This window comes from Balaenoptera musculus, chromosome 20 (assembly GCF_009873245.2).
Source record: "Balaenoptera musculus isolate JJ_BM4_2016_0621 chromosome 20, mBalMus1.pri.v3, whole genome shotgun sequence".
Lineage (NCBI taxonomy): Eukaryota > Metazoa > Chordata > Mammalia > Artiodactyla > Balaenopteridae > Balaenoptera > Balaenoptera musculus.
In genome coordinates, this window is record NC_045804.1 from 42,576,836 (window position 1) to 42,602,490 (window position 25,655).

At 36.0% G+C, this 25,655-nt stretch overlaps 1 protein-coding gene across 4 annotated transcripts in view; it reads right to left on the reverse strand.

Annotated features, from left to right (window-relative positions):
• The window catches only part of NF1 (neurofibromin 1), a 261,374-nt gene that overhangs the window by 121,560 nt on the left and 114,159 nt on the right, over positions 1-25,655 (reverse strand). For all 4 annotated transcript variants that reach the window (XM_036837703.1, XM_036837701.1, XM_036837704.1 and 1 more), the window contains 15 exons: positions 21,935-22,014; positions 20,255-20,378; positions 18,678-18,839; positions 16,963-17,212; positions 16,340-16,413; positions 16,029-16,112; positions 9,653-10,093; positions 9,112-9,251; positions 8,724-8,846; positions 8,165-8,248; positions 7,305-7,421; positions 5,918-6,099; positions 5,587-5,798; positions 2,287-2,448; positions 2,033-2,136 (listed from right to left, as the gene is read on the reverse strand). In XM_036837703.1, the coding sequence (XP_036693598.1) occupies positions 2,033-2,136; positions 2,287-2,448; positions 5,587-5,798; positions 5,918-6,099; positions 7,305-7,421; positions 8,165-8,248; positions 8,724-8,846; positions 9,112-9,251; positions 9,653-10,093; positions 16,029-16,112; positions 16,340-16,413; positions 16,963-17,212; positions 18,678-18,839; positions 20,255-20,378; positions 21,935-22,014 (2,339 nt within the window). The remainder of the gene's footprint in view (positions 1-2,032; positions 2,137-2,286; positions 2,449-5,586; positions 5,799-5,917; positions 6,100-7,304; positions 7,422-8,164; positions 8,249-8,723; positions 8,847-9,111; positions 9,252-9,652; positions 10,094-16,028; positions 16,113-16,339; positions 16,414-16,962; positions 17,213-18,677; positions 18,840-20,254; positions 20,379-21,934; positions 22,015-25,655) is intronic.

Here is a 25,655-nt window from a genome sequence, read left to right on the forward strand (position 1 = left end):
CTACAACTTTTTAACCATTTTAACAATAACTGGTTAATTTAGGTGCCAGAGTTCTGATTAGATATTACAGTTGATACTTCAGCAAAGGCAGAGCCAAAAATAACTGATACGAAGTTGCCAAATAAAATTATTTAGGAAGAGAAACCATCAAGAAGCTCTGAACTTGAAAATAAAAAATAAAATAATGTTAAGGTCCTAACTGAAAGACAAGAGATGTGGCTTAGAAAAAGCAAGCATAAGTGTTTAAAATTTCATTCAACAAATATTTATGAAATGCCAACTATAAGCCAGATACCGTGGGGACAGGTAGAAAGCTTCATGGAGATGGTGGTTTTTATAATGCACCTTACATTACCCCTTGGCCTCTTTCCCTTCTCCTAAGTCAATCCTCATTATAGGAGGAAGAGCGAGATAGATTAAAAAAAAAACAGAGTCAAGCATGCTCAGTTCAGTGCCATCCTCTCCATTCTAGATATGTCTGCCTGCAGAAAAGACATAATCTGGTCTTCTCTCCACTTGTGATAAAAAGCTTGCCAGTCCCTGTGATGGAAGCCTGTAGTTTACCCAGCTGTGCAAGGGATGGGGAAGATGATTCCAATTCAAGGTGATGTATTAGCAAGCCTATACTATATGCCCACAGGATCTAAAGCCCCGCTCTTTAATCATTTTTATCAGAAATAAAGGAGATAGCTGATTCCTGCGTGCTTCCCTCCCATCCCTCCCTCCCTCTGACCTTTTGGTTTTGAACTTGGTGGGGGGAAAATGGGTATTACTTATTAGGCAACTCTAATCCCAATGAACCCCACGTTGTCAAGCCACTTTAAAAATGTACAACATGCGCATATTTCACTGGAGTTAAAGTACAGAGATCACATGAAAGAATAACAAGTAGTGATGTGGATTATAGTCAGATGAGTTTTTTTCTTGCAGTCAATGGGGAACAACTGATGGTTTCTAAGAAAAAAAGTGACAAAAAATTTTAGGTTTCAGAATAATTCCTGCAGTAAATGATCTGCAAATAAAAAGATAATGCTAGGACAATAATTAGAAAGTTACTACAAAAGTCAATGGGTTTGGGACTTCCCAGGTGGCACGGTGATTAAGAATCTGCCTGCCAATGCAGAGGACACGGGTTCAAGCCCTGGTCCGGGAAGATCCCGCATGCCACGGAGCAACTAAGCCCACGCACGTGCCGCAACCACTGAAGACTGCGTGCCTAGAGTCCATGTGCCGCAACGAAGAGTAGCCCCCGCTCGCCACAGCTAGAGAAAGCCCGCACGCAGCAACAAAGACCCAATGCAGCCAAATATTAATTAATTAATTAATTAATTAAAAAGTCAATGGGATCGATATGGCATTGGCTAAATAAATTATGATATTGCCAAACCACAAAATATTATGCAGCAGTTAAAAAGAATCAGATTCATTATCCTTCTATACTGACAAAGAATGATCTAAGATACAGGATTATGTTAAAAAAAAAAAGTTGCAAAAACATGTATATATTGATAATATCTTACCATTTATATTAAGTGCCCACATTATAATATAGTTTCTACCACTAGAAATATGTATATGCAAATGGATTGAAAAAAGGACAGAAGAACAGCCTAACTAGTAACAGTGCTATGTCTCTAGAGGTGATAGTCAAAGACACCTTTAATGTTATTTGTAACTTTCTTTAAGAAAAATGTATTTGAGGGACTTCCCTGGTGGTGCAGTGGTTGGGACTCCGTGGTCCCAGTGCCGGGGGCCCGGGTTCGATCCCTGGTCAGGGAACTAGATCCCACATGCATGCCGCAACTAAGGAGCCCGCAAGCCCCAACTAGGGAGCCTGCCTGCTGCAACTAAGACCCAGCGCAACCAAATAAATAAATATTAAAAAAAAGAAAAGAAAAGAAAAATGTGTTTGTGTGTAACTTTTATAATTAAAGACTAATCTTAAGAATCAAGGGGAGAAATTATGAGGGCCTTGCCTCATGTAGTGGAAATGAAAAAATGGAGAGCTGTTGCAGATGAGAGGATGACACACCTGGTAGGATCTACTTCAAAGCTAACATGCTGCCAATCAGAGGATGTGATCACAATCCGTAATAAAGGATCCAGGAGTTTCTGTAGGTAGGTAGCACCATATACCTAAAGAAATACACAAGTAGGAATTTATTATGCCTGCTCCAAATATCTTGCATTAAAGAAGACATTCTGCTCTGTACAGTCTGTACATAATCACTGTTTGGCATACCTCTGGCACCAAAAAAAAAAAAAAAAAGATAAATGGATAGAAACCTTGAAACAGAAGGTCATTATTTTACTGGCCAAGCTGTTGCCTCGGAAAAGAGTCTGCATGGAGTCTGCCAATTCTACTTCCTTAGAAAACATGTTCCAGAGCAGTTGGTAGAGTAAATGCCGAGAGTCAAATAGAGTCACTAGAACTCGAGCTAGTTCATCCTGGGAACAAAATAAAATTGTGTCAGTGTAAACAGTTCCATTTTTCCTTAAGCAGAAAACTGAAAGGCAAATCCAAAGCTGATAAACCACCTGCTGAACTGAGGTATATGGTGACTGATTAAGTTTTCCCCTGGGATTTATCTGTGTATATCTGTCTATGACAGATGACTATTTCTATACACCTACAGTAGCTGCTAACTCTAAGGATTAAATGATAAAAGGTAAGCGAGGCCAAGGCTTTACCAGAAGACAAAAAAAATCCAGGATTCAGTTCAAATTCTATGACAAAATAAAAGAAAACAGAAATAGAAGATGATGGCAAAGAATTTGATATGCACAGATCATTTTCTTAGAAAATCAACGAGGGCGAATAAGACTTCGGTGACCACAGAGCTCTACTCTCTTCTCATATGGTCAGGGAAACTCAGTGAACACTGAACACGGGCTAGGCAAGAAACAACAAAAATGGAAAAACTACAGGATTTTCAGCAAGTCAGGAAAAAGACCTAGGCTGTGCATTCAGAACCAAAAGATAAGCCAGATTTACATACAAAGTGGGGATGGGTGGCTAATTTGCATCTAGTTCCTAAATGATAAGCCTCATAATTCCCCACAGTAAAGTATCTTTTGGTACACTCGAGAAAAATGAATGTGATAGTAAATCACTGTTTAACCATGCATGTTGGGAAGAGATTTAGAGAGAACAGGGGTAACCATAATAAGATGGCCCAAACTTCAATCAGTGACAACAAAGCCAGGATCATGGCCTGTAGCTCCTCTAATTCTTGTCTGGTCCCAGGATTATTATAATCTGTTATTCGAGTAAAGGAAAAAATTTAACAATCCTAACCACAGATAACTGAAGCCAAATACGACCCAATACTCTGCTATACTTCCTACAGTTACACAATACATAATTGACTAGATATAAAAATTCTATCCTCCAGTTTAAAGCCAAGTATAATTAAGAGAGATAATTCAGTTACAAAATAAAACTATTTTTAGACTGCTGTGCTAGTTTTTTCCACTCTAATCCCTCCCCTGCAAAATTCTGAAAACTTTAAGCACCAGAATTTATTTATTTATTTTTATAGTATTTTAATTTATTTAAGAATAACATAAATAAAAATAACATCATAAATCTATAATATGTTAGCATAAACAATATTTTTTGGAAAAATAATTATATTTTCCAAAACAACAACAAAAATCTGTGAAGAGTAGTGTTGTTTTGTATTTTTGCATTTTTTAAAAGTGTCTGGCTTTATAAATGATAGTTGAATTTTCATATAAGCACCAGAATTTAAATTTACAAAATAGACTTAAAATTTTTAAAGTTATCTTGTATTTTGTTTAGATACAGTTCGAATAGATCTGGCCTAATATAAAAGTCCTTCTCTAAAAAAAAAGTCAGTTAGTATAAAACACATAAGAAATGATTTACTGAAAGAAAACAAAACGATTAAAGCCTCTTGGACTTAACTAATTCTATTTTATTGAAAAAATTACTGATAATTTTTAGCGCTAATTATAGGTAGGTGCTAAAAGGTAACTCAGAATATCCATTTTCAAAATATATGAAGATTCGTGAACTAATGTTAGGCTTCAAGAGGATTTCAACAATTTCCTTTTTCTAACTCCCTAGCTACAAGCAGGATTCCATCTTCATTCATTAAACAATTACTTACTGAGTCATTGTTATATGCCAGGCTGTACTTCAAGACCTGGAACTACAGCAGTAAACAACATAGACACAGTCTGCTCTCATGTAGCTCACATTGTGGTGGAATGAGACCAAGCAATCAAATAAACAAGATAATTTCACATAGTAAATAACTGCTGCAAAGAAAATATAACAAGGAATGGAATAAAATGACTGGGGGTGTGGTTTTGATTGGATGGCCAGAAAAGACCTCACTAGGAAAGTGATATCTGACTTGAAACGTGAATAACAAGAGACCAGGGAATAAGTATTCTAGGCAGCAGCAGCAGCAAGGGTGCTCAAGGGTAGAAATAAGCCTAACATGTTTGATGGCCAGCGTGGTTTCAGTCTGGTGAACAAGAAGGAAAATGGCATAAGATGATGTCAGAGATGAGGCAGGGCCCAGGCTGGGTAGAGCCTTGTAGACCAGGGTAAAGAGTTTGAGTTTCACTGTAAGTATGAAGAATAAGATCCTACAGCTTTTAAGCAGAAACACATCTACAGGCAACAACAGATTAGATATAATTAGATATAATTATAGATATAATTATAAATTAGATATAATTTACTAAAATGAAATGAAATGAAATCATTTTCTCTACAGTATAAACTAAACAGCTTTTTAACATGGAAAGGGACAATCTTTCTCAAATGTTTAGCATATGTTACCAAAAATGATATGGTTCTAGGAAATTTTTTATTAAGAGATGCCAAATAGCCATATTATGTCTTCTGTATTTAAAACAAGCAATGTCACAATTTCAAATGCAAATAAGAGTGGTTAAATTTTTTAAAAATTGTATAACGCATTACAGAAAACAAGAGTTGTGAACTAGAGATATATCAATAGTAAACAGGCATAAGCCTTGAATTCTAGTTCTAGCATTACTAAACAACTATATATGAGATTTAACCCTAATTATCTCATTTAATATATGAAGACACCAGACCAGATCAGGGGTTTTAATTTTCTTTTGATGAGTGTTCAAATGGAATTTTTCAGTGGGTCAGGTAAGGAGTTTGAGTTTTACTTTAAATATGTGAAATAAGATCCTCATATTTAAGAAATCTAGTGAGGGCTAGAAGAGCCAACCACTTTCCACAGCTGAAAATCACTCAAATAATATCTGAAGTTTCTTCCAGCTCTAAAAGTTTTAGCAATTAATTCAATTCATTGATACACACTACTATACAGAAAACAGATAAACAAGGACCTACTGTATAGCACAGGGAACTATATCCAGTATCTTTTAATAACCTATAATGGAAAAGAATCTGAAAAAGAATATATATATATGACTCAATCACTTTGCTGTACACCTGAAACACTGTCAATCAACTATACTTCAATTTAAAAAAATTCATTGAATGAATGAATTTTGAAGCATCTGCTATGTGCCAGGCACTGCTCTTCTGCTCTTACTCAATGAACTTACCCACTGAGAACAAGGGACCACATTGGCCAGAGCCATAGCTATTGGGAGCTCTCCTTGATCACCCATCATTGTGACCAACTCCACCAGTCTCTCAAAACGATCTGCCAACACCGTTTCTGCAAGTGTGTCAAATTCTGTGCCTTGTTGAAGGATTTTTGTCAGAACTTCCATAAATGTAGCTCTTGTCTGGAGATCTTTGTGATAACCTAAACCTGATATGGACAGACAGATGCAAATTTACTAACATGGTCTTTCTGAAGTAATTCCACTTGTCTTACATGCCAGTTCTCTAGGTTTTAAATTTCTAAATGAAGCTTTCATTTTATCTCACCTATGGAGTGCATGAGGCCACTGTCCACGTTAGCATTGAGTAAGTTTGACATTGCCAGGACTGTACAGTGCCTCAGTGACGCCAGCCTCCGAGACATGCCACGTTTCCTGCCACCTGTTTGTGCATTTTCATCTTCAACTTCACTACAGTCATTCAAAAGGTTCATAAACAATGTGAAATACCTGAGAAATAAAAAGACTGACCCTTACCCAGTGAAGGCCGCATCAACCAGACAGCTAATCAGACATTCTGAAACCATCACATCTGCATCACATGAGTGGCTCTGGGTATCTGCTTCTCTCCAGTCTTGGGGTAATCAGCCAGCATGGCTCATTATGAAGTGTTTTGTGTTGAATATGATTTTATCCTGACAAAGCTCAGTACATATTTCATAATATAAACACCAAATAGATGCAGTGTTTCCTGGTAAATGCATCACTTTTAATGTTTAGAATATAAAAATTAGTGGTCCAAACAGTTTAGACAATAACGTTTTAAATGACTTAAGGAGGTGATCTGGGTTTTACTGTCAATAAAAATTCACCAATCGGACTTCTCTGGTGGCGCTGTGGTTAAGAATCCGCCTGCCAATGCAGGGGACACAGGTTCGAGCCCTGGTCCGGGAAGATCCCACATACCGCAGAGCAACTAAGCCTGTGCGCCACAACTACTGAGCCTGCACTCTAGAGCCTGCGAGCCACAACTACTGAGCCCACGTGCCACAACTACTGAAGCCCACACGCCTAGAGCCCATGCTCCACAACAAGAGAAGCCACCACAACGAGAAGCCCGCACACTGCAACGAAGAGTAGTCCCCACTCGCCACAACTAGAAAAAGCCCACGCCCAGCAACCAAGACCCAATGCAGCCAAAAATAAATAAATTAATTAATTTTTAAAAATTCACCAATCAAATTATTTTCTTTAAAAACCACAAAACACTGGATTACTGGACTGAATGTCAATATTATGACATAGTATGAGTGTGTTTCGTGTTTGGTAATTGCAATCATTGTTGCTTTTGTTGTGGTCATCCATTTACAATGCTTGGTGTCAGTTTATTTATCTCTTGTAAAAATAAAATACAGTGTGTGTGTGTGGAAAAAAAAAATACAGAGTGTTCAGTAGAAAAGAAAAAAAAAACAAACCACAAAACACATGTGCATCCCATGAGTGGCTCTGGTATAGGACTTCCTATACCAGCCCTATCATGGATAATACTGCTTCAAGCACATGTTATATTTTGTGAGACAGCGGCCGATGGCCATAAAAACAAAGCAATTGAAGTCCATTTTCTCAATATAATCATTTGCTACTTTGGTTACACTTTGTTTTGTTGTGTGTGGGGCTTTGCTTTTTCCTTTGTATTTTTGGTGACTGAAATTTACTTAAGAAATAACTGTGATTTGGCTTCCATCAATTCCACACCATCTCCTTCCTCAGGCTGCAGCGGAAGACCAGCCAGGAGTGAAACTACTGCTTCCATGCTTGCCTGGTCCAAATCTCTGAAGAAAAAAAAAGTTTAAAGACCACAAATCTTTCAGGTTCTTCCACTCCACCTTCCCCTCAAATAAACTTCTTCCTAACAGACACAAACTTTAATAGCTACCTATTTCATTAAACAAATTACTACGAAAACCTAAATAATCTGAGTTAATATGCAGAGCCCAGAATGCCAAGACATTTCAAGTTGGGGAGAGGGCGATAATAACTTTCTACAAAGTAATCTTGGCAAAATGACTACCTTAAATTCAAAGCACGTACTATGGAACCAAGGCTGGCCAAAGAAATATATGTGAATGGTTTTTGTGTAATTCATAATGTTTAAATACTTCTGACACATTGCAGTAAGTGTTTATCATTAGAGCAAACTTAAGCAATTACATTTTAGAAAGACTCAAAACGACTAAGTTCCTCAAATAATATCTTTATCCAATCAAAAAATAAAAACAATCTAAGGTTTTATATACCTTATTTTCCAACTGTAGACCATCCTCCCTAAACAGACAACACAAACTTTCCAAACATAACACTCTCTCACATTTGTTTTTACTGAAAGTCTTTTAGTTAAAAAGAAAAAGAAATAATAAAGATTAGTATCTTTATATAATTCAAATGCAAAAGCTTGATATCCCAAAAAACAATTTCAAAACACACAAAATATATGTATACAAACTATAATGAAGTAGTACTAACACCTAGAGTAAACCTGCTAATACTTAGTTAAAGGTCTTTTTTTGTTTTTTACCTTGTAAGACATTTTACATCATCATCTGCCGCTTGGTTTGATGTTCCCATAACCCAATCTGTCAGGTATTCTACCATCTTATTCCTATAGAACGGCAGAGAAAAAGAAAACAGGACACAGCTTTTTTAAAGTCACACATACACTTTTAGTCATATAAGAATTTTTAATAGTTCAAGTAATTTTCCAAATCACCCAAGCAACATGACAATTTCATAAAAGAGATACTGCTATTACAAATTTAACAGTGAGAAGGGCACAAACATAAGCTACCTGGGTACTGATCCACCACATCAGCCCTTAGCTATGGTATCCATTTGGATACAAAATCAAATTCTTGGCTCAAGTGTAGTATAATTTTAGAAAAAGGGAGCACTGTCATGGGCACAAGGGTTTGGGAAATTTGAAAAGATATGAAGAGAAAAACACACACACACACACATAAAATGCTCCTTTTTCACCTTCCCCACTTCCCATGATAACCAGGTGCCCACTATTTTTCTGTACTTCACTCAACATAATAAGATTTACAAGACTTAACTTTGCTTTTTTGAGAACTCACCTAAATTTCATCTCTTGACAAAATGAGAGGTCGTCTCTCCTTGCCATCATTACCTCCACTAACTGACACAGTTTCGTTTTTATTTGAATTGCATGGACCATATTCCCAAGCACACGAACATACCTAGACACAGAAGCATTAAAAAAAAAATGATCCGATATAAACAAAAGAGAAGATTTCCTAAATGCTTTCATCTCTAAGTAAAATGATTAAATGTAACCATAAGAACTATAAGATTTTCATTTTGTTTATATGAGAACATATATAACTTCTAATTACCTTATTATTACACCCTAATTTGGGTGCAACAGAGAAAAGGATGGCAAATTATTTCACTACTAACTACCGATACCAGTGTGTGTCTGCTACACTTCAGTAGAATGCTTACCTGACCAGATTTAACATCATTGTTTCAATGCTAGCTTGCCCCAGATGTTCAGAGCTGCCTTCAGTATGATTATCTAGTAAGTTCTTCATTATAGCTATGGTTTGCTCCACGAACTGAGTATTGGTGTCAGTCAATAAAACCTATACGAAGAACAAAACATTGGGAATTGATTTGGGAATCAATGCACAGCAGAGAGACCACAGAGAGATGAAGCTGCCTGATCTAGATGTCATACCCATGCAGAAATTCAACCATGGCACATATCCAAACGTGCACACAGATACACACAGACACCCATATCCATACCCAAGACACTGTTAACCCCAGGCACGCCCATGCACTAGAGTCCCTAAAAAGCAAATTGATTCCTACATTAGACGATTCTTCTTTTTGCAATGTTTTCATCTATTTTTTTAAAATTATAAGTGAAAGTTCATGCCAGTATCAAAATTAAATAATCTAAAAGGAAAAGGCTTCATTATTTCAAATGAGTCACTCTATTCACAGGGAAGGGTGAAAAATAAAACAGAGAACACTTTACCTGTCCTTGGGAGTCAAAAAACTTGCTGATGGTATTCTTCAGTTTGTTAAAGAGCATTGGATAAAGAGCAGGACTCAATTCTAGACCCACCAGATCCTTAACATTGGTCCGTATTTGAAGTCCCACTTTCTCATGGTTACAGACCATTAAGGATAGCAGCCGATCCATAAATCTGCTGACAGGTGTATCTGTGTTTCCCTCTGAGGACATCACTGAAATCATGGAACCCTTGCGTTCACTGACTGGGCCCATGGGTGGGCTATAGGTTGCCAGGCCAGAATTGCTTCTCTGCTGCAGGCATACTCCCCCAAGGGCACAAAGGAAGCCAGTCATGTTGATCCATTCTTGTAGGGAGTCCGTGTCAGACAAATCTATGGATCCTCCTCCACTCACATGAGACATTCGCCTCTTAACAATGGTCTTGTGAAGGCTTTCAGCAGCCTAAACACAAAATTTTTATGGAAAGCATGAATTCAACCTAAATTGGTTGAGAGATTTGACAAATTACGTTTTGTCCAACATTTCTTCCATGACAAAAGAACATTTTTTACATTTAAAAAATCCAAGTCTTCACTCTGTAATTTCTAGTCACATCAAGGTATCTTACTGCTTGAGGATGGATGAGTCTTAAGTTACAGAATTGAAGGTAGTGATACACGTATATCCAGTATCAGATACAGAAGGTGGTAATGGACTGCAGTTCAGGAAGGAACATACTTTCAAAACATTTGCTTATATCAATTCCTGGACACAGAGGCCATATCTGTGCTGCTTCAAGGAATATAAGCATTTGGAGATTTTTAACCAAGTAGTGTGTGCACTTAATAACTTAGTGATTGCTGAAGTTCAAGTGCTCTGGGATCAGCTTTGTAAACATTGTACTACTATTAACATATTGGGCTGGCCAAAAAGTTCATTCGGATTTTTCCATACGCTCTTACAGAAGATCTTACAGATTCCCACATGGCAAGATGAGAGTAACCAAGTGGAAGAACCACTGAATATAGAAAAGAGTGTAATGAAGGAGGATAGAAAGATAAAAAGTCAATAGAAAAAAATAATACTCTAAAAGAATTTGTAACCTGACAGAGGAGGAATCTTCCAGGAGTTCTGGTTCTTTTAGTTTACGGAACAGAGATGAGAAAGAAAAACTTACTATGTGTAGCAAAAATTTTTCAGATTCAATTTCCCAACTGCTTGCAAGCATAATACTCACCTTAACTATAGAGGATATATCAACCTAAGAAAGCAACATATTAGGGATAATCTGTGACATGGATGATGTAGAAGTACCACTGCATTTGTTTCATTAGGTATGTCTGTTTTATGGGGAAAATGACCTCTCATGAATGACTGCTTTGAATATGGGACTCTTAAAACTTTACCATTTCTTACAGCACATGGATTTACTACAGTTGTATCTAGTATTAGAATATGGCTACATATCTCTGCTGTCATGTAGCACATTACCTCTTTTAGGACCTACATTATCAGGTATTTATGCAAGTTCCCTGATCAGGAGTTAAGACAGAGTGGGGCTCACAATATGGATGACTTAATGTGTAGCACAGTGAAAGAACCATTGGATACAACGCTATGCTTTGATAAAGTAAGCCTAGATCTTGCATTTAAGTACTTTACGTGATCTATTTTGACTAAGAGGTTGACTAGGCTCAGTCAGATAATGAATCACCTTCACACCTTCAACGATATATGCAATAATGAGTCACTAGCATCAGCCATAGAAAGTCCATTGCAAAAGAACTTGCAGACTGGCTTATAAGCAACAATGTTGTAGAGCATATATATGGACTGAATTTCATACTGAGATTATCAAACACTGTCAGTGACTGAATTTTTTTTAGCAGCGGAAGGATGACTGAGTACTTAGCATATTGACTACATTTGGGCTGCAGCACAGCTGAAAACACTGTAGTTGGTATATGCTGATTTATTTCCTTTATTCGTCAAGAATTTGGATCCAGTACCACTTAGACATCTTCTTAATCTGGTTTCAGCTCTTCAGCCAAGTGTTCGTACTGAACAGACATTATACTTGGCATTGATGTTAATTAACACATTATAGAATAATGTATTAGCCGCTAAGGCTCAGCTACCTAAACAGTTCTTTGGCATCTTTATTAATCTTCCCATTGAAAATAAGAAAGAGGAAGAAGAGCTCAGAAGACCAGCTCCATCACCTTGGTCACCTGTAGTTAGTCCTCAAAGCAGCAATGACAGTGAAACTCATCAGAATGGAGGCAGTGATATTGAAATGGATGAGCAACTTACACACAGAACGAAACAGATGCAACAGCAACTTTCAGACACAAAGAAATCCAAGCAAGGAAGTTCTGACAAAACTGCCAACAGTGGTGAAGATGGAAGCAGTGGTCCTAGAAGCAACAGTAATGGATCTAGCAATGAGGTGAATTCTAGTAATGCAAGCCAGTCAGCTGAGCGCTCTGGCAATGAGGTACAGTCAGAAGACACTGCAGATTTGAAGCCCTTCAAGAAGATGAAGATCATGGTCATAATCCTCTTAAAAGTAGTTGTGGTACGGATCTTTGGAACAGAAAGTTAGAAAGTCAAGCAGGCATTTGCTTAGGGGATTCCCAAGGCCCATCAGCAAGCAATGGAACAGGAAAGGACCTGTTTTTTAACACTGAGCCAATGCCATCAGTAGATAATCAAATACAAATGCTGGATGCCTGTTCACACGCTGAAGACCCAGAACATATTTCAGAGGAAATGAATGCTGCTCATATAGCACAAGGATCTCAGGAATCTTGCAGTATTACACGCACTGGGGACTTTCTTGGGAGACGATTGGAAATGAATTATTTGCTTGTCGGCAATTTAGCATCACTAAATTCAGCATCACTACCACCACCACCACATCGTCATCACTACCATGATGGGCATGTGGCTGATGATAAGCTAAGTACAGATGATGTCAGTTGCAGTAGCTCCCAGGTCAGTGCAAAATCAGAAAAAAATATGGCTGATTTTGATAGTGAAGAATCTGGGTGTGAAGAGGAGCTAGTTCAGATTCATTTCATAGGCAGAGCTACCATCTCATCTCTAACAACATCTTGCCAATGTAGCATCTATTTACCATGAACATCTTAATCAAGGACCTATAATTCATAAACATCAATTCAACAGTAATTCTGTGAAAGACATTAATTTGGATATTGTTTGCAAGAAAGGAAACACCTTGTGGTGCGATACAGTCCAAGATGATGATACAGTTAATCTTTCTGAAGGATTAATAAATGAAGCAGAGAAACTTCTCTGTTGCTTAGTATGTTGGTTTACAGATAGATCTGAATGAGATTCATTGAAGGTTGCCTTGAAAATTTAGGAAACAACAGGTAAATAGGAATTTAAAAATTTTTTATGCAGTAGTCAAAGTTCATTTTGTGTATTCTTATCAACTAGGTGTGGTGAATTCATAGCATTTAATGTACCATTATCAACCTATTTTTTAGTAATTGTGGTTTTCATATTAGGTTTAAAGACTTCCCTTACAGGGTTCATACTGGGCTGGTCAAAAAGTTTGTTCGGTTAATGAATATGTTGTTCAATAAAGTTCTTGGTGAAAATGAAAAATGTCCTTAAAACCCAACGAACTTTTCGGCCAACCCAATATTTTATCACTGTCTTGCTTTTATCAGAACTTTTCGGCACTTTTCTTGATTAGATCATCTCCAACAGAAACAAAGGAGTAATAGTAATACTTATTCTCTTCTTAACTCTGGGAACATAGTGGTGATTACTCTGGTTTCAAATTACAGTTAAATGTTCTTAAACTGTGTCACAGTGTATATAAAAGAAGCTAAATAAGTGACGTTAAACTGAAGCTGAAATATAAACATTTTGATTATGACACTGTTCTTTCATCTGGGGAATCTTTTGTGTTTTGACTTTTATAGTGCATAAAGAATTAGATTGGTGTTTCTTCTCTAGTTTGAATTCTGCTATATATTTATATACTTCTTATCGGGGCTCAAATGATTACCACAAGTTTCTTGATTTTCAATTCTGTTCCACTGGTACAATTTCAGGTTTCCCTTGTCTTATACTGTTTTGATAATGTTGTCCCATTCTCTGACATAGAGAATTCAGTTATTAACTGAATATATTATATTACATCATATTGTACCATATTATATATTTTCAGCTTAGCTCTGCCCAGGCCTGATATAAATGTCTAATTTTATTGAATATTTAAGTGCTTCAAAATATTTATCTAGTTGAATTAGAAAAAGTATGTACAATATTTTATTTCCTACTTTTGGTCTTTAAAGGGTTATAATTTGAACAATCCCAACAGAAAAATTGCTTGTTCGTGCAGGTATAAGAAACCACTAATAACAGACCCCTGTTAGTGGATCAATTCCCTCATTTTGTATATACTCTTTAAAAGGAATGCTTTTCATGGCTGGATGATATTTGATCATTTACACAGATATTATGGCAGTTCATTTTAAAATGTTAGTTATCTTTTAAAAGTTTTTGTGAAACTGTCAAACAGTTTTTTAATGTGATTATATCCATTTATATTCCCCATATGTGCATCTGCGTACCCTGTGACCCAGCAATTCCACTGTTAAGTGTGTGCCTTACAGAAATACATCTATAAGGTCAGCAAAAGACACATTCAAGAATGTTCATAGCAGCACTATTCAAAATAACTAGTCGTTGTATAACTATCCAATGCCAAAAAAGAATAGAAAAGAAAAATTAAATTGAGGACTGTTAAACAAAATAATATATTGCAATAATAACAAATGAACTACAACTGCACGAAATAGTGTGGCTGAATCTCACAAACATTATGTTAAGTGAAAGAAGCCAGATATTAGAGTATACTTCTACTGCTCTGTTTATATAAGTTTAACAACAGGAAAATGACTGTATTCAATCAGGATAATGGTTACTCTTGGTCATTAGTGACTGGAAGGGGCACAATGAAAGCTTCTGGGATGCTGGTAATGATTTCTTTCTTGATGTGGGTGCTGGTTGCACAGGTATGTTCACCTCCTAATATTTTGCACTGTCACTTTGATTTACACATATTTTTGAATGTATACTTCAATTTTAAAAAACTATGCGAAAGATGCAAAAAAAAATTTTTTAAGTAAAAAAACCCAAACTTAAGATTATCATATACATTTTTAAAGAGCCACTAAAATATTTTTATCATAGACTAATATAATCAACACAGGATATCAAATTTCTTTTAAAAAGCTTTGATTTACATGAATGAACCTTGCAAACATTATGCCAAGTGAAAGAAACCAGTCACTAGAGACCACATGTTGCGTGATTCCATTTATATGAAATGTCCAGAATTGGCAAGTCTACTCAGACAGAAAGTAGCTTAGTGGTTGCCTAGGGCTGAGGGCTGGCGGCAGAGGTGCCGGGGAAGGTTAGGGAATGATAGCTAACGGGTGTAGGTTTTTATTAAATTGCGGTGGTGGCTGCACAACTCTGCATATACTAAAAACCACTGAATCATACATTTTAAACAGGTGAATTTTATGGTATGTGAATTATATCTCAACAAAACAGCTACCAAAAAAAAAAAAGCTTTCAGTTTAAAGCCACGTGTCCCTCTCCCAATAATGATATTAGGTACAGATTTTTGCTTCACAAAAACATAACTTTTTTTCTTGTTCTAATGAAGCATGACAAGAAAAAAACAATGGGAGACTAATGAGTTTTTCTAAAACACCTAATAATGAGAACAATATGGCCATTACAAATCAAACATACAGAAATATCAATTGTAAATGTCCAGGGTAACAGATGATTACAGCTGATGAATGAAATGCCCAAATTTTAAAACTTCATTTAACCTATGGTTCAATCTTCTGGCCACCAGATCCCTTAATTAGAATACCTAATAAAATAGTAAAATGTATCGTTTCAATTTTAATTTATTTTTCTCTATCTTTGTCGCTCCTTTCCTGAAAATTCTGTGAAATACTCTGATGGAGAAAGAGAAAGAAAAGAGGGGAAAGAAATGGTCCTACCATAAATCATCTCTAGCTCAGAGCTGTCCAATATTTCTGCAATGATGGAAACATTTAATATCTACGCTGTCCAATAGAGTAGTCAACTTCCACATGTGGCTATTGAATGACAGAGAAACTGAATTTTAATTGTTTTTAATTTTAAATTAAACTTTAATTTGACTAGTGGCTAGTGGCTACCATATTAGTGCAGGTTTAGATTAACCACAACTAAATATCAGTCTTAAGACATCTACATACTTATTACATTAAGAGGTCACTCACAAAAGATGAAGTAAAGTACATATGTTTAGGAGATCAATCAATAGACAAAATCAACTTCACAAACTCACCTGGCCATCTTCCATTTTGGCTTTTGGGTAGTTGAGGATTAGTTTTGTAGCTTGTTCCCACTTTGCATGTGTATCTTCCCAAGCCTGAAATGAAGGTAATTACCACTTGAAAGCAACTTTAAACCTAGAGCTAAAAATCTGTCAGTAATAGGCAGGTCTCAAACCTGGTGCATATTATAATATCCTACTTGTAATATGCGCATATCTTAGATTTGCTTCAAAAGCTATTCCTGGTCACATACGCATAACACAAGGCTTCTAAAATTGAGGGTGGGGGCCTGAGAGGGATATTTCTGTTGCCAAGGGCATACCTCAGTGTTTCCTGCAGTGGGATGCTCAATTCGCCGTAGTAATGCCATAACTCTTTTCTGAAGTGCTGCTCTTCCTAAGCAAAGACAACAACAAGTCAACCTACTGCACTTAGAGCCCTGCTTGCCAACGGAGAACCTGGCAAGCCCAACCCAAAGGCAGAATAGGAGGAGCGGAATGAATACTTCAAATGATAAAGGTGAACACTTCCTTTTACCAGCCTCACAGGAAAGGGGCACTTAACTGGGACCCCACAATGTCCACAGCCTAAAATAGCTACTCCCACCTAAACTTACTCATAACATGTGCCAATGTTTTTAAAACTTCACTACATACAGTTCCGGCAGAGTAAATTATATAATCTATAACCGAAAGCAATTTATACTGCCAGTTTTTAAACAAATGTATATGGCATATTAAAAACTCAGTGAGAAATTAACAACTTATTTCAGATACTATTTACTTTCACCTTACCTTGTGCAGAAAAGGATTTCAGGTAAGCTATCTGAATTAGCCCTGTAAACTTACAAAGTAGTAATCTTAAATACATTCCTATGTTCCTAGAGCAATCAGACGTCACGTGATTCAAGGCAGACTGAGTGAAAAAACATTACCCATGATTTACCTGTTGACATCATATTGCTGACAGAGGCAAACTCCATGAATGTGTTATAGTTGGGCAAGAAGTTGTGCACTGACACTTCATCCACCCCACAACGGATATCCGCTTCCTCACAGAGGTGACGAAAACAGGACATGGCAACCAGAACAGCTTCAGTGTCAGGGCTCCACAGAAACATGTACAGGGCCACTTCTAGTTTGGTCTGGGCTTGTCGGCATATTGGCGGGGTTCCGCTGTAGCCTGCTGCACTGTCCTGGGAGTCAGGAGTGGGAGGCAAATATTTGCAACTTACATAATTTTACTTACAAAACCCAATAATACAACAAGCTGTGTACCAGATACGTCTGCATACAATAACCCACAAGAGCTTTTCCCCTTTAACCATGATAGGATTTTCAAACCTCAAAATATCTCGCCTGAATGAGAACTCAGATTATTTGGACCAACACAATACTACTATCTGTTCAATTTCAACTAGAATAGGTATCCTTTCCAGATCCCAGAAATGTAGATTAAGTCTAATATGAACACAAATAAAACAGGCACAACATAAATCTACTCAATGAAAAATATAATACACTTCTCAGTCAATGATAAACGACAAAGGAAGAGGAAGTAACATGAAATTCTATCCACCCTGAGGAAAGAAATAAAATAATCATGCTGCAAAACTGACTTAACAAAGGACATGAATAAGAACTGAACATTACTGTAGAAGATACATTGGGCTCTGGATAACATATTCCCAAAACACGAAATAGAGAAATCCTCATTTACAAAATGAATGCAAATTCTGCAGGTAAGACAAGAGTAAATACCACACTGCTTAGTAGTTGTTTTTTTTTCCTTCAACTGAAGATTATGTTGTAAATTATGGATTAAAAAAAAAAGCTTTGGTCTGAAAAAGAAACTCTAATCATTTGATATTTTCACTTGTATTATGATTTATTTTTAAAGGGAATTATGGACACAGAAGTCATGAAAACACTTACGCATAACATCAAGCAACATGCTTTTTTCCCCAGTAAATCTGTACTCTTTTTAGTTCACAGAACTTTTAAACTTCTGGGGTATGAATGGTCTTTCTTATGGGATAGAGAGTTATAATAATTATAGTTATCAGTTAAAGCTTAAAAGTGTCAAAAAATCAAGTGCTGGGGCTTCCCTGGTGGCGCAGTGGTTGAGAATCTGCCTGCTAATGCAGGGGACACGGGTTCGAGCCCTGGTCTGGGAAGATCCCACATGCCGCAGAGCAGCTGGGCCCGTGAGCCACAATTACTGAGCCTGTGCGTCTGGAGCCTGTGCTCTGCAACAAGAGAGGCCGCGATAGTGAGAGGCCCGCGCACCGCGATGAAGAGTGGCCCCCGCTTGCCACAACTAGAGAAAGCCCTCGCACAGAAACAAAGACCCAACACAGCCATAAATAAATAAATAAATTAAAAAAAAAAAAAATCAAGTGCTGTTTACACATAATCTCATTTAATCCTCACAACAATTCTGGGGCAGAAATTATTATTATCCCCATTTTAAAGTCAAGGAACTGAATCACAGAGATGTTAGGAACTTGCCTGAGGGTCCACAAAGAGCAGTAACAGAACTACAAGCTAAGCAGTTCTTCACTATGCTATATTACCTAGTTGAAATTTACCCAAGTTCATTCGGAAAAAAATACAGAGCACAGATGACGATACAAGAAAACTACAAAAGAAACTCCTTACCATGGATGAATTTCCTTTTCCCTTTCGGAGAGAGGTTCCAGGAGTACAAGTACGTAGTAATTCTTCATGATCCATGGACACCTGACTGGGATTTCCACTTGAAGGAACATCACATCCTACTCCATAAAGGAAGAGAAAGTGACAGGAACTTCTATCTGCTTGCTAGAAAGAAAAAATAAGCCTTTTCAAAGTACTGATAACCAAGAGAAATAAATATTTAACATAAGTTGTCTTTCTGTTTGAGACTATCCTGGAAAACCTCTCCTTCCAACTCCTGTTCCCCTCACATTGAAGAACATTCACTAGAAACCCAATAGTACAAATAATGTTTCCTCAATATCTCTGAAACTCCTCTCAGTTTTCCACTCTTCAAATCATCAGAATCAACAGATTCTAGAAATGTAAATTAACGTTTCTAGGTTTAACAGAGACACAAGTAAAACATCAACAACATAAAGCTACCACATGAAAAATATAAATTGACTTCTCGGTCAATTAAAAACGACTAAGATTGCCTCCCATAAGATTTATATCCTGTGCTATAGTCAGGATAACTGGAAGTTGACTCTTTTGAGATTAAGTTCCTCTGGACCAGAATTAACACTGGTATATAAGCCATATATAAGAGTGACCTCACTGACCAGAAGACTACAGATTCATTACTGGATTACTAATGCCTGTAACTCCAGAGAATTATACCACAGGCAAGGGCATGAAACATGAAACATCTTGTTCCTTATCTTTGGAATAATGCCAAATTCCACGATATTAACACATTAAGATAAGCCAGATATAAATAAATCCAACTTACCATTAGCCCATTTCTAAACAAAGAAAATTTAACAAGCTGCATGGTACACTGAAAAGCATACGCATTTGATACATTTAAGATTTCTCATAGATTTTATCCATTCTAGAAATGGATAAAAATTCACTGAATCAAGTACTCCTAAAACTATGCTGTAATAGAAGAACTTTTTAATTGACTAATTATAGAAACTTTATGTTAAAAAAAAATTAAGGCTCTTCTCTAGCCCCCAAAACCTTGTCACCATACTTCAATAGCTCAGGATCAAAACTTTTCACTCAACCCCAAGGAAGAAGATGCCTGATATTTTCAAGAGGTAAAAGCTTTCTCGCAGAAATATAAATAAACCTAGATTGAGGGCCCTCAATCTCTTCCCTTCAGTTTCTTTACATATACAGATAGATAACATTCTCTGGATTAGCCTAGCCATAGGCTTCAAGTCTTATGTATGAACTTGAGAGGAGAGCTAGACTATGTTGTTACTCAATCTTCTTTGGTTATAGCAGCCCCCACTCCTCCTAGCACTGCCCCACAGAGTCCTGATTAACTCAGCTAGACTTTATCAGGATTGTGGCTTTAAGGCTAAAGGCTCAGAATAATTTTTAAAGAGTTGATTTGTCAGCCATTGTCTTCTGCACAAAATTTCCCTTGAAGACTGTAGGAGAGAGGAGCTGAATTAGGACTTAATTTGGCTAATAAACATTTCCTTAATCTCTTCTCATTACCATTCCAAATATTCTTCCATTATGAGAGATGTCATTTTGCTTACCTTATTTTTAAGAAGAAATTTATTCCTGCAGATCAGAATTTCCCGCAACCATTTGAGAATTTCTGTGCTACTAAGCATTTGATGGCTAGTCAATTTCTTGCAGATGTAAAAAAGCATTTGTGAGCTGCAGAAACAAAGTTCACTGTTACCAGCATTGTCAACAAACAACGTAATGCAGATAAAATCAGTCCTTAAGAATGGCATTCCCTAATAATGGACAAAGTCTAGAGAAGCTTATTTTCCTTTCCAGGATTTGTTTTAGAGAAATGGTTATCAAAATGTTAATAGCATGATCATCAAAGGATGTAAGTATACGGATTACGTTAAAAAAAAAAAAAAAAAAAAAAGCAAGTACTTCTAAGCCCCCTACTCTCCCAACTCCCAGCTGTTTCATCCATGCATCTCATCCTTGCAGAGGACTCAAGAAAAAATTACAGACCAGGTGCACAGCACAGACTGTATGTGAACCTAATGCTCTAGAGCAGGGGTCTGCAAATGACTGCCTGCAGGCCAAATCCAGTCCATCATTTGCCTTCGTAAATAAAGTTTTAGTGGAACATGGTCACACCCCACTCATTCATTTACATATGGTCTATGGCTGCTTTCATGTCCCACCAGCAGAACTGAATAGTTATAAAAGACACTACCTGGCTCACAAAGCCTAAAATATTGACTACCTGGCCCTTTAGAGAAAAAGTTTCCTTATTCCTACTCTAGAGCTGCACTGTCCAACACAATAGCCACTAGCCAGCCACATGTGGCTACTGAGCCCTTGAAATATGGCTTGTCTAAATTAAGACGTCCTGTAAGTATGAAACATAATAAATTTTGAAGACTTTATTTAAAAAAGAATGTAAAATATCTTATTAATAACTTTTATATTAATTACATGTTGAAAAATATTATATATATACTGGGTTAAAAAATATACTATTAAAATTAATTTTACCTGTTTCTTTTTACTTTTGAACGTGGTAACTAGAAAATTTTAAATTACATATATGGTTCACATTACATTACTATCAAAAAGCATTGCTTCAGAGTCTAGGATTTAACTCAGATGCCAAGTGACTTGGTGTACCCACTTCTGTTATAAGAAAATGACAAAACCTGAGGCTTACACACTTACATTTTCCTCAATGTGTTACCTCTGTGCTCACTGAAAGGTAATAATTTATATAACCAAGGAAATAAATTATAAAATTTATATATATTTTGCCTTCTAAGCAGATATTCAGTATTAATTCATCCACCAAAAACACTGGTATTATCAAAAATGTATGAAAGATCACAGTTTAGAAAACTGAAATAAACTATTAACATTACAAAATTTTAATACTCTAAGCTTATAACTGTAAAAATCAATTTAAAACACAGTTGTAACCACATAAAAATCCGAAATAGAAGAGAACATACCAAATAACAGTACTTATGTTTAGATAATGAAATTTAGCACAATTTTTAAAAATTTATTTTCTAAACTGCTGTGACAATGTTCTTACAGTTAAAACAAGAAATAATCTAATAATTTCAAGTCAAATAAAATACAAACTCATAAAACCTCTGGAGGTATAAATGAATGAAGTTTTATAATAAACTAAGTACTACAGAGTTAATATTCAAAGACAAAAAATACAAAATAAAATTTTAAATTGAATTAAAAAATAACAGTGCATATACCTGATTTCCCAAAATGTTTCTACAGGAGCATCAGGATTCCACAAATCAATGCTATCTAACTGATGAAGAACCAACAGAGCCTGAATTTTTAAAAAAGAGAAAGAGAAGACTTATTGAAAAGAGTTTTGGTAAACATAACACTGGAGTATTTATTTTACAAATGCTAACAAATTGAGCTACTTAATTGTAGCCTCAACACACAGTATAGGGCACAACAGAAAAACTCTGAAGAACCAAAATCTCTAGGGGATTATATGTATTATATATATATAATGTATATATATAAAAAATGAAGTTACTTTATTCCTATCAGTCTTACTTTAAATGGCATATACACATAAGTTATATACTGATGAATTCAGAAGAGCAATATACATGTGTAAAAACTTCTTTAAGACACAAACAAAATAATTTCAATAAGTATCAAAGAACTCTATGGAAAACAAAAATAATCCCCAAGTAAGGAGATCTCTCCAAAACTAATACACACAAAAATATTTTACCTCAAGACAATATGGTACTGGCACAAAAACAGAAATATAGATCAATGGAACAGGATAGAAAGCCCAGAGATAAACCCACGCACATATGGTCAGCTAATCTATGACAAAGGAGGCAAGGATATACAATGGAGAAAAGACAGTCTTTTCAATAAGTGGTGCTGGGAAAACTGGACAGCTACATGTAAAAGAATGAAATTAGAACACTCCCTAACACCATACACAGAAACTCAAAATGGATTCGAGACCTAAATGTAAGACCGGACACTATAAAACTCTTAGAGGAAAACATAGGAAGAACACTCTTTGACCTAAATCACAGCAAGATCTTTTTTGATCCACCTCCTAGAGTAATGGAAATAAAAGCAAAAATAAACAAATGAGACCTAATGAAACTTAAAACCTTTTGCAAAGCAAAGGAAACTACAAACAAGACGAAATGACAACCCACAGAATGGGAGAAAATATTTGCAAACAAATCAACGGACAAAGGATTAATCTCCAAAATATATAAACAGCTCATGCAGCTCAGTATTAAAAAAACAACCAACCCAATCCAAAAATGGGCAGAAGACCTAAATAGACATTTCTCCAAAGAAGACGTACAGATGGCCAAGAAGCACATGAAAAGCTGCTCAACATCACTAATTATTAGAGAAATGAAAATCAAAACTACAATGAAGGGGGCTTCCCTGGTGGCGCAGTGGTTGAGAATCTGCCTGCCAATGCAGGGGACACGGGTTCGAGCCCTGGTCTGGGAAGATCCCACATGCTGCGGAGCAACTGGGCCCGTGAGCCACAGCTACTGAGCCTGCGCATCTGGAGCCTGTGCTCCGCAATAGGAAAGGCCGCGATAGTGAGAGGCCCGTGCACCACGATGAAGAGCGGCCCCCGCTTGCCACAACTAGAGAAAGCCCTCGCACAGAAACGAAGATCCAACACAGCCAAAAATAAATAAATAAATATTAAAAAAAAAAAAAAAACTACAATGAAGTACCACCTCACACCAGTTAGAATGGGCATCATCAGAAAATCTACAAACAACAAATGCTGGAGAGGGTGTGGAGAAAAGGAAACCCTTTTGCACTGTTGGTGGGAATGTAAATTGATACAGCCACTATGGAGAACAGTATGGAGGTTCCTTAAAAAAGTAAAAATAGAATTACCATATGACCCAGCAATCCCACTACTGGGCATATACCCAGAGAAAAGCACAATTTAAAAAGACACATGCACCCCAATGTTCATTGCAGCACTATTTACAACAGCCAGGTCATGGAAGCAACCTAAATGCCCATCGACAGATGAATGGATAAAGAAGATGTGCTACATATATACAATGGAATATCACTCAGCCATAAAAAGGAACGAAATTGGGTCATTTGTAGAGACGTGGATGCATCTAGAGACTGTCATACAGAGTGAAATAAGTCAGAAAGAGAAAAACAAATATCGTATATTAACGCATATATGTGGAACCTAGAAAATGGTACAGATGAACCGGTTTGCAGAGCAGAAATTGAGACACAGAAGTAGAGAACAAATATATGGACGCCAAGGGGGTAAAGCGGAGTGGGGTGCGGGTTGTGGTGTGATGAATTGGCTGACTGGGATTGACATGTATACACTAATGTGTGTAAAATGGTTGACTAATAAGAAAAAAAATAATAAAAAAATTAAAAAATAAAAAATAAAGTCAGTCCATAAAGTTTGAAAAAAAAAATTTTACTTCTAGGGCATAAGATAAAGTAGAAGTTATCTTATTTGCCACAAATTCTTTTGGAACAGACAGGACAAATTATTTTTCAAAAAGGAGAGAGGGGGAGGAAAATAGATTTTGTATTTCATAGCAGATTATTCATCCTAAAATACCTCAATTGACCACAGAATTGAAATTGGATTTGGCTCACAGAACATTAACAGGAATATACAACTAATATACAAAAACACTACTATTAAATAAATAAATGCCATCAAGGGTATAAAGAGTAAAACTAGACTCTTCCTTCAAACCAGCCCTATCCTAACTCCAGCTCCACAACATTTCCCCCAGACGCACACTGTTGAGCTCTGCACATTCTTCTCAGTCCTTGGTCAGCACATTTGGAGATTCTTTACTCCTCTTTAAAGCCTTTTATTAAAATTCCAATGAAACACTGTTTGGAACACATAATGAGATGTGATTTCTTCTCTTAAAACCAAATTAAATGCATAAACTGCAAATACAGCTGCAATGATAACCTGCCTCACATTAGGAAAAATAACTAAATTTCTAACCTTGTTCAACTTTGTAACTCCGTAAGTTATAAATTATATAAACACCAGACCTATATTTTCTTATTTCAAATACTTTCACTGTAATTATTTTGAGATGTTTAGTGAAAACTGCAATTCGTTGTGAGAATCTTCAAGAATTATATAGGTTATACCTCTCATATCAAGGAAAAACAGCACAAATTAACATTCAATTTTGTTACTATTGTGCAAAAATTTAGTACAATTTACTGACACTTTAAAGTGGCAAATTCTGTAACATTTTTGACAAAACATTTTTTTGAAATATTCAAAGAAAATGTGTTAGCCTTTTCTCTGCCTTAATATGAATGTTTTCCTTTTCATGTTCCTTTCCATTTTTAAATTTTCCACATATATTTTAACAAAACTGTAAACACAGTATACTCATTTGACATTTCATAAATATTTTTCCATATTGCTATGTGATCTGCATGGTTTAATGGATTTTTTTGAATTTTTGAATTTTATTTTATTTTTTTATACAGCAAGTTCTTATTAGTTATCCATTTTATACATATTAATGTATATATGTCAATCAGTTCACCAAACTGAAATATCATTCTCTTGTTATTGAATATTAACACATTCTCTTACTAGTGAATATTTAAAATTCTCCTAATGTTCTATTACAAATAAGAGCAATAAGCATATATGTGTGCAGCTTTTTCCTTTTAACTTACATTCACAGGATTAAAAAATTACAGGATTGGAATTATTTGGACAGAAAAATGGACATCTGTATAGCTCCTGCTAAATACTGTCAAATAGCCTTCCAAAAAGAATGTAAAGTATATACTGTTTTATAGAACCAACAGCAATGTACACAAATACAAGCAATGAGTGTAACAATGAGTGCTGAAACACTTTTGGTAAAATAAAGCATGATAAATAATGAAGCAGCAAATCTTAAATGTATAGTTCAATGA